Source organism: Lissotriton helveticus, chromosome 9 (genome assembly GCF_964261635.1).
Source record: "Lissotriton helveticus chromosome 9, aLisHel1.1, whole genome shotgun sequence".
Lineage (NCBI taxonomy): Eukaryota > Metazoa > Chordata > Amphibia > Caudata > Salamandridae > Lissotriton > Lissotriton helveticus.
Window position 1 is genome coordinate 399,564,727 of NC_136070.1, and position 10,762 is coordinate 399,575,488.

Sequence of the window (10,762 nt, forward strand, 5' to 3'; positions counted from 1 at the left end):
GCAGGGGTGCTGGCGACGGTATGGCGCGAACAGGCGCAGATGGGCTTGCCATTGGCGTCCCTTCGGCTATGGAAGAGTTCTTCCTCGATCACTGCGTTTTTAATCTTTTTCCCTTTTTTTTGTTCTTCTCTTCCTGTCCCCGTGTCATCGCTTGTTAATGCGATGTACAATCTAGCTCCCTCTATCATATTGGTTCTCCACCTCTTTTGCTCTGCATCCCATCTAGCATAAACAAGCATCAGTACGCACTGCCTTTCTGGCTCTCCCCTGAAGTTTCTTCTTCTGCCTATCGTGGGCTGCTGCGAAGCATTAAGTGCTTCATACTGTGCGGGTCTAGGAGGTGGTTTCATTTCATATAGTATGTTCCTCAAATTTTCATTGATTCTCAAATTAAAAGTGCCATAATGTGGAAACCTCATTGCAGCTCATTTCTCAGTGATCTTATGCCATAGGTTAAGCCAAATATATGTATAGAGTCCAAAATTTAACAAGCATTTCAATGCAATAGGTCTTGCATTTACGAGAGTTTGAGCTATTGCCATTGTAAATTACTTTGCCTTTTTTTATGTTTTAGGTTTTAAAACATAAGTAAAGGCATTAACATTTACAATGCCAATAGCTTAAACTTGCGTAAGTGCGAGACCTATTGCATTGCAAATGCTTGTTTAACTGTGTTTTCTCTTCCTTCAGCTCAGAAGTAGGGACAATTATTGCATTAGGAATTAAAAATGTTCATTCTTATAGAGGCTAATTCATTCAGGAAAGTGGAGACTGTCTTACTGAAGTTATTCATTTTGTTTCTCTGACTCCTACACTCTTACCAGCAAGATGTATGGCTTCCTGGAATATTTCACCAAGGGACTGTGCTATTACCGCCCTCAGCTTTCACCGCTTAATTTATTATTATTTTTTTATTTGTTTATTGGCATTTCAGAAATAAACAAGCACAAGAAACAATGGCAGTGGATGATGACATTGAGAATACAGACTTCGTTCAAGAATCAATATAGGGATGCAAATGACGAAAAGCATTATATGTACACAATAATAGTTCAGGCCCACATTGCATGATATCGAAAGGCCCACCAAGTTCAGGCTATCTTCCATATTTGTCCCTGACCAGGGTTAATACAGACCCTCCCTCCGTGAGCCAACAATCCATCAATCTGACGATGCATTAGGGGTGGCTGCTCTGCTATATATCGTGAATGTCCCCAGTCGTATCCTCCACCCGAATATGTGTATCTACTACCTCCTACTCTGGAGTGTCCAGTGAGTACCTCTTGTCTATGAACATTGACCAGAAGTTCTTTGGCCTATTACGAGGGGGCAATAAGACTTTATATAAGCTTTCACTGCTTAATTATTTGCTCTTTATACATAAATAAAATCAAGTCTTGATATAACCCCACAATTAAATATGTATATATCACTTGGGCTTACAATACTTGATGCACTCGAACTGTCAGTCACGGTACGCTCAGACTAAAGTCATTTGACGTACTGAGTGACCTGACATTTACCGGTTCTAAAGCGGCACACCCTGACGCGATGACGTTTAGGCGTGTAAATAACATGATATGCTCACACAATATAGTGACACTTTAGATGCCCAATCAAAATTGGATCGCATCTATGGATACAATATTAATGCAACATATACAATATCTGTACAAATTTAAATTACATTTAGAAGTACACAGGCTGTGACTAATTGAATAGATTGACCCTCATTCCAGAGGCGCAACTAGAGACAAATTTCAGGGGGGTAAGAAAAAATTTCCGGGGGGGGGGGGGGGGGGTAATTCTTCCAGGCAATAGGCAGGGTGGAGATGCAGGGGCTCTAGGAAGGGGTGAACAAACAACAAAGCCCCATTAACAAGCAAATGGTCTTACTTCAGGTGCTGCTGTGTGTGTGCCCAGGAAGCTGTCTCCGCCTGGGCAGACACACGACAGGGGGTGGGGGCTGAAACCCTTTGAGCCCTATGGGCGTTGTGCACCTGATTCAATCCCTTTACCTTCTCCTGTAATACGGTAGGGGTACCCTCCTCTGCCAGCCCTGTCACCACATGCCCGCCACAGGTTTATAGGTCAGTAAATAAGAGATGTGTACCTTTGAGTCCCGCTCTGTTCTAGCACCTGCACTGCCAGATCCTGTCGCCTGTCTAGGAAGCCGGCGGGCACACCCATAGTCCCACCTGCAAGTGGCAGCAACAAGTAATTCCGGTATATTTCGGGTAATGGGATCAGCGCAAAATGTAAAGCCCTAAATGTTGTGTTGGCAGGGAAGGGTAGGAGGTTTAAACTCGACACCGCAGTTTGAGTGGCTGACGCTGTAAATTTAAAGTGTGTACAGCGTAGCCATATGCCAGTCATTGCATTTCATTCAGAGACACAATGCATTCTGGGGGTTGTAGTCTTAGTTTATTCCAACTGAAATGACGCCTCATAGAGCATCGAAGCACCAGTGGTGTACCTCAAAAACTTCCTCTGCAAGTTCCGTACTCTTTCTTAGCAGCAGAGTGAGAAATAGGCAGGTATATAAATAAATAAAGCTTACAGTGCCCCATGGGTGTTGTTTCAATGGATACAGCAGGTGAAGTGGCACCGCGGGCAAATGGACTGAGAGCCCACTGAAACCTGATTATTTCTCTATTTAACATCTCCAACATAGTGACTACGGGCCCCTTGTCTTCGCACTAGGTTTCATGACACACTGGCTACGACACTGCCACGCCCGACCGCCATTGTAAAACTGCGACAATCAAATTGCACTTTTTTGTCTCTACTGGGAGCAAACTCATAGCGATACAGCCATTCGCTGAACTGTTTTGCGTCGGTTGAAACTCGTCACCATTCTGTTACGGAGCCCCTGCAGCGATGCGTTTACCTGCTAAACTAGAGCTAAAGTTCAATTGATACTGCCAAACCAGATATTTCCGGGATAATTTGAATTTGCTGCCCAAATATGATAAGGATGTCTGAGCTGTTGCCAGATAGCCCCACATTTGTTTATGTAAGTGAAATGAAACGCAGACGTGAAAGTGAAAGCGACCTTGCTCGGTTATAATTAGTAACCTGATCCACGACCAGCTGCCAGCCTGTGCGTGCAGCTTCTCGCTCGCGAGACCCAAAGGCCATGGGAGTGAACCTTTAGAAGAAAGGAGGGACATGCACCCTCCTTTGGCCAATTGCGTGCCTAAGCCACTCACAAAAGCCAATAAAATGTGAGGAAAATGTAAAGGCACACGCACAAGTTTACTGAGAATTCTGGATGGATTCCAAGAGGCCCTCCTAGAGCAGCGCATGCGCGTTGCGCTAGGCTCGACCTAAAAATATATAGTCATATAATGACCTGGTGTATCCTCATGTTACACTTGATTTGATTAGTTTGATATAGTGCCTCTTATCCCTCTCGAATAGGCATCTTTACATCCTCCCTAAACATGTCTTGTATATCCTTAAAGAATTAAATGTTTTCATCAGTGAATCAACAATTACAATAAATCTTTTTGTTTCAAAGCAGTAAATAATTTCTTTACCCACAGTTTTCTTTCGGCGTCAAGAGCCAATACCAGTGTGGCATTTCATGATGCCGAGCTCCAATCTTAGCGTGGCTTTACACCGACCTACCAATCCCAGCGCTGCACACTCTGACGTCAGTCTCACTCCTTACTGCTGCTGACCCTCCTTTACAAAATGTTCTCGAACTCGCTCTCTTGGCAATATACGTGCAAAACAAATGCAAAGCAATATCCACAACAAACTTTGCCTGCTCCTCTAAAGAAATTAAAGTATTCATATACACAACAAACGGTCCTGACTAACACTTTTAGACCCACCCTGACACACACTTGAAATAAACGTTCAGCGGGGTCTCACTCGGATTGATGCAGTTCCTCTCTGTGCACTGAGATTCACATTACCAACTGTGGTATCCTGCTGTTCTTCATATGTATTTCTTCATTTGTATTCTGTGCCCTGCTGCTCAGCCATAGTGTGAGTGATGTCATAGAATGTTCATGTGTGCCTGGTTGAGTGAAAGTTAGATGGAATGTGTGGGCTGAGCAGCTGGGATGCTGCTCCCGTTGATGTTTTTAACCTGCTTCTGCTACCTTATTACTTACAATTCCTATAACAAATTACCCCTACTTGAACTGAAGAATAAACTTCCACCTTGATTCATCAACTCTGCCTACCCTCATTCTTATGATTTTACACTGGCAATGAGTGGAAAACAGACTTACTGTGGAGAAAAGGTCACTGCTGAAACAGGGGAGGAGAGTAGATTAAAATTGGAGTGTAATTACATCCAAGAGACTAAGAAGAAATCAAGTTGATTACTAAAATAATCATAGTGAGGCCTCTGAGGGGCCTGTGTGCCTGTTAGCCCACCCAGTGTCTATTTTCAGCAGACAGCCTCAGCCCAGGGCATTTTGACAGGCGCTGCTGAATTAACTTAACTTCGAACCCAACAAGGACTTGTACTGGCAGTACTTCTACTAATTGAACCTGCAGTTCCTTAAATCAATATTTACTGTGAGGTTGCTGAGAACAAACAGTGGGAGTTCATCTGTCAAGCAAACCAGTGGATGGTCTTGAGCACATTGAAATTACTTTATCAGCTATACAGGTGAAATTAAACTGACTTTCCTGTAGATGATAAGAATGCTGGAAATTGTAGAGTGTTTCAGGAGAACAGTGGAGAGTATTTGGTGTCGCTTTATTGGAATCTAAAACTTTTTACATGTAATGGATGGGGCAACTTGAAAGTGATTTGAGGACTTATTGATCCTTGTCCCCTTGAACTGAGCCTTCGGTAAATACGCTATGGGTAAGCTGCTGCATTACCCATGGGGCCGCGTGGCATGCTATAATGCTGCATTTAAAACTAACCTGTGTGGACTCGTGATCGCTGCTTCCGTGGCACATGCAGTGTGTTTCTGGTGTAGTTCATAGTGTGTTTCTGTTCCCTGCATTTACTTTTGAAATTAAAAACTCACCGCATTCCTGCACATGCAGAATCATCCTCTTCTTCTGGAGCTGGAATGTCTGGGAGGTTGTAGAAGCATCAATGGAATACAGCTAGGTGGTATCTGTGGTAAACGCTCAACTAGCAATGCAGCCAGTGAACTTTCCCGACCTGTTGTGATGTGGGCAAAGGGTTTCCTGGTGAAGGCATCGCAAGGGAAGCTATGGTGCCTGCCTCTGCTCATAATTCTTGAGTTTTTTGCTCTAGGCTTTTAAGTAAAAATAAGGTTCCTTTCTGGGTACTCTTCATGTATCATCTGTGTGCATGTTTGGTAGCAGTGCCTGCTTTATCCTTGACGATCAAATTGCAACCATTTGACTGGATAATCCACTTTTCTCTGAGTAATACTATGAATTGTGTCCAGTCCTGGCATGTGTGAGGAACATTGGGTGATATCTCGCTCACAAGTGAGTGGACTGGGGTTACCTGCTGCCTGTTACTTAAGCCTTTGATGCTTGTATATTTTGAGATACTCTAATTCACATTTGTACTTGATACCATACTGGGTTTGTTGGTGAAGGGTTTTGTAAATGCTGCCATACTGGATTTTAAACATGTGATTAAGTATGTTCCATGCTAGTTATAATTGCCTGCGTTTAGGTATTTGTGCCATTCTGAATGTGTGCTTTTTATGGAGATTTCTGAATTTTGAATTATTTGTGAATTTTGAATGATTTGTGCTGTTTTTGTGCTTTCTTCTTAACGTTGTATGCTAAGGATTAAATTCCTGTGTGCTGCATGTGGGGTAGGCCGTTGAGCGTGTAAGGGGTCCAGCCGCCCGCCATCCTATTGGGACTAGGGACCGCCCGCCATAAAGGCAGGGGTCCCGTGTGTGTCATTAGGATGCGGCCGCCACAGTGGCGGCCGCATCCTGCATTCATAACATTGAGAGTGCACCGCCCGCCACAATGTCATGAATGCATGCATGCATTTGCATACACAATGCGGCAGGCACCGCGCGATGCCTACCCCTACCCCTACCGCATTGCAAATGCAGGGGGGTACCACAGGGGGCCCCCAAAGTGAAGACCGCATGCCTTTGCAAGGCATCACTTACACCCCATCATAATATGGCGGCGGTGTCTGTTAGACACCGCCACCATATTATTCCTTTTCCGCCCCGGCCGCAAGGCGACCGGGGCAGCAAAGCGGCAGACGGTCTTTCCGTCTGCCGCGGTCCCCCCCACCATACTAATATGGCGGGGGGGAATTCTGAACACGGTGTCGGGCTGATTGCCTCTGCCAGGCCGGCGGTGGCTACTGCCAGCCTGGCAGAGGCAATCCGCCCGACATCGTAATGGACCCCTCAGTGTTACTTCTTTTGCAGTCCTTTCCTACGGTTACTTTTTACTGTATTTTACATTACATGCATTTACGAGTGTTGGGGCATGTAATTTGCATCCCAAACTATTCTTACTGTTGCTGGTGATAAGGCAGAGTTCCTGTAACCAAAACTATAATTACTTCTACTAGCATTGGGTTACACCCAGACAGTACTTACTTACAAACTATTTTGAGGGGGGCACATTTCGTTCTCAAACTTTACTTGAATTTTCTCCTGGTGGCTATGTTGCTGAGCTCAAACCATTATCGATGGGGCATATTGAGCCCGAATTTAATTTACATTTTATGTTGGTGGGACATGTTTTGCTCCAACCATTTTGAGGGGGCATATTACGACCCCAAACTTTAAGTGTGTTTTATGGTGGTGGGACATGTTGTTTTGCTCAAACCATTTTAAAAGGACATATTGCTATCCCAAACTGTACCTGCATTTTCTATTGATGGGCACTTTGTTTGTGCTCAATCCTTACTTCCATTTTCTGCTGGTAGGTCACGTAGTTGGCTCAAACCATTTTGTGAGGTTATGTTTCTACCTCAAACCTTTATTGCATTTAATGATGATGGCCATTTGCGCCCAAACTGTGATACAGTTACTTTAACTGGGTGCATCCCTGGCTCTCTGGTTCTCCCCATACTATTTTTGGTAATCAAGCATTTACTTTGCACCACCCATTCCTTTGGGCACATGTATTTCGTCCTTTGCTGAAGGGAAGAGAGTATTAGTGGGTGCAAGTGTGATTTCTCTCTGTATTTCCACTTTATTTTCATGTTTGTTTTTTGATGAGGAGTGTTTCCATCTTATTTATGTTGTTGTTTGTTATTGTCTTTTTAAATGAGGAAGGTGTGTGGTATCCTGCTCTTCTTGATATGTATTTATTCATGTGTATTCTGTGCTCTGCTGCTCAGCCATAATGTGAGTGATGTCATAGAATGTTCATGTGTGCCTGGTTGAGTGAAAGTCAGTGGGTTGAGCACCTGGGATGCTGCTCCTGGTAGGCCTGTTAACCTGCTTCTGCTACCATATGACTTACAATTCCTGTTGCCAATTACCCCTACTTGAACCAAAAAGTTAACTTCCATCTTCCTCATCAACTCTGCCTACAGTCACTCTTACGATTTTACACCACCCACACCTCACAATCTAGCAAACATAAAGTCCCTATCCCAATTGTGCTGTCAACGGTGTCTCACGAAAAGCACCACAACACAGCAGGCAACTATAATATATTGTATTCTACACTTTGTAATACCATCTATGGATCTTAGGCCACATTGGACCTGATAACCACTTTAACTTCTCTGGATTAAGCACCATATTTACACAACAACTTATAGCATATCCCTAGAACATCACACAATCACTGCAATGCACTGCAAGCAAAGCATAAGCAATTGCTAAGCGCAACCCTATTAATACTCACACCTCTGTTGTAACAACCCGTTCCTGAACCACTGGAACTCTATCAATTCACCAAACGAACCAATGGATTTAGGGGTTTGGACTGGGTTTAGGCAATTTCTAAATAGGAGACCCTAGCTCCCTCACTTCAGTGCAAAACCGTCCAATAATGCTACCAGTTGATTGAGCACTGGGCCAACCTCTTAAGATTGGTTTTCTGATGGATCTTTCTTTGCAACTGAAAGGTGAAGGGCGTTATCGCTTCGTCAAGCATATATAGTTAATAGTGCAACCAATAAGGACCAGGAAACAGTAAATAAAGTCAAGAAGTTTTATTGCAAGTTAGCAGTACTGTTAATGTAAATAAATCTCAGTACCATACTGTGAAGGTACAGAATAACAACTGGTTATCTGTTGTTGTCCAGCATTGGTAAATCCGAGGCGCAAATACTTAAGGGCAATGTTCAACCTAAATAAAGTAAGAACATGCAAGGAGACCTTAACGTACATATATACCACAACAGTACCAATGGAGCTGGCACGCGCCGGGAAGTTCTTTGCCACTGCTGGAAAGTACTTATGTCAAACACAAAGTATGGAAAAATAACCGCATAATAACAATCTACATGCCGACTGTCGATGAGCATCTACAGCATCAAAAGTGACCCTTTGCCAATTCTAACGGTCAAGAACAGTGCTAATGTCGTTGAGCAAACAATAAATAAAGCATCTTATGGCCATCGGTGATCTAGTATCAAACACGATAAGTTAAGATGAACTGACACTAGGGCACTGACTGACTGTCTAACCCGATGTATATGCATATTCCTTTTTTTTTTTCTCTTTTACATCTCATTATCAATGCTTTTTAAATGCTTCTCTTTTATCAACCTACTGTTTTAACTATGATAGTATTATGCATTGTTTTGTAAAGGATTTTAGGTAATCATACAATAAAGTATTCATTCATTCATTTAACTGGCTAGCCAAGCCTCCTACAGAAGTTCAGGCGCATCAGTATGAGACAAAGGAGAAGTACACAAACACACACACACCCTTGCAGGCTTCATCACCAAAGCACACAGCCAGTCCATTATAGGCAGTGCAAGCCCCAGTCAACACACTGTGTTACAGGGGCACTCGATGCCCAATCGCTCCACCCCGGCCAGATGAGGCTAAGGCAGGGCTAAATGGGAATGTTTAGAGGAGATTTAGCAGAGGTGGGTCAACAGCAAGGGGCCATGGGACAGCGGAGCACTCTGGTATGGAAGCAGCAGTAGGTGTAGATGACGACAAACTTCTACCAACAGGCAAATTATCTGCAGCTTCCTGCATTCCCGCAGTGGTAGTGCAGTGGTTCCGTGGCATGTCCTCTGCACTTGAAATCACATGTGAAAATAAGCACATGCCCTGAACCTCTATGAGCCTCTGTCAGCTGAAAGATAACACTGCTCTTATGGTGGGGAGGACAGCTTATTCAGTCTAGAGAACAGCCAACAGAGACTGGCATCCTAGACGGTAGTCTCCTAGCGTCCTTGAGGGCCAGTCACCAGAAGGCACTACATAGTGAGGATTTTAAGACCCACATCTCTGCCTGAACGGTTGTTTCTTCTCTTTATGGAAAGCTGCAATTGGCCTATGCTGGTTTGCATATTTGTTCATGGAAATTTATATTTTTGATTATGTGGGGATGCTAATTTTACCCTAAAACTAACTATCAACTGCAAATTCCCCAACACTTCGTCACAGCTCATGTGCTTCTGAATATTGTCCATGTTTCTTCACAGATGGAGGCCAAAGTGGTGATGGTGAAACTTTTACAAAGGTTTGAGTTTCAGCTGGTGCCAGGACAGAGCTTTAAGATTGTGGACACGGCAACACTGAGGACGCTGGATGGTGTAATCTGCACATTGAGACCCCGCCAAAGCAGAAAAGGATCCGAATAATTTGATTTCTTTGTCCTTTTTAAGTTGTTTTTTTAAAAAGTGAATTATAAATCCTAATGATTGTGATAGCTCCTTCTTTAATTGTTAACTATTAAAAAGTGTATACGAAATAAATTACCTCCTACCATGCGTTATAAAGATATTGGAAGTCACAGAGGATTTCTGGAATCGTATAGAGGAACGAGGCCAAAGTTGAGTTCCTTTAGAAGTTACCATTACACCTGAGGTGACATGTGATATCTTGTACATTTAGTTAGGTGTATTTTATTCCTTACAATCAGGGCAACTGGAATCATGTGAATATGATGCCATTGCGTTTTTTCAATAACTCCAGCACTTGGCACATAATCCAAAAACGTTGCATTATTTGCAGTTACATAGAAAATAGTTTATAGCTAAAAAAAATGTAACTCCACGCATAATGCAGCACTATGCCAGAGGTTTACCAGTCACCTTTCATTTGCTCATTGCTGTATTCACCTATTAATCGAATGAGACAAATCTTTTGCCCACATAGTATTGACGTGTGTTAAAATGACAAAATTGTCAAATAAATACATACATATATATATATGTTTATAGTTCCTGCCTTGTGCTTTGGTCCTCTACTGCTCCATCCCTTCAGTGGCCCTGCTTATGATATATGGTCACGCCATCCATCACCCTTTTCCACCAGCCCCACAAAATCTTTGGTTTAGGCTTTTATATGCACAGCACTCTATTGGTGGTTGACAATGTAAATAAAACACATTTGGGTGTTGTACTGTGCAAATAAATGCATCATGAAGAAGCTCATAGTGTTTTACCAACTATATTCTTCGGCCAATTAACTTGAGTTGGTATCAAAGCTATTTTTATGCTTTGGCATATGAAGGTGACATGGTGATGGTTTCCAGATGTTCTGTGTTAACCCACAGGAGTGCAATAAATATTTTACCATAAAAAGGTAAAAACTGTGTTTTCAATAACTATACCTTTTTGAAGGAAATTGTCTAAAAAGTGAGGCCTTTCTTTAATTTTGTAATTGTAAGTTAAGTGTTC

At 42.8% G+C, this 10,762-nt stretch overlaps 1 protein-coding gene across 1 annotated transcript in view; it reads left to right on the forward strand.

The window, feature by feature from the left end:
* The window catches only part of LOC144781362 (cholesterol 24-hydroxylase-like), a 272,481-nt gene extending 261,972 nt beyond the window's left edge, over positions 1-10,509 (forward strand). Inside the window, exon 15 of the mRNA XM_078660153.1 lies at positions 9,563-10,509. Coding sequence (XP_078516279.1) covers positions 9,563-9,721 — 159 coding nt within the window. The 3' untranslated portion in view covers positions 9,722-10,509. The remainder of the gene's footprint in view (positions 1-9,562) is intronic.
* The last annotated feature ends 253 nt before the right edge of the window (positions 10,510-10,762 follow it).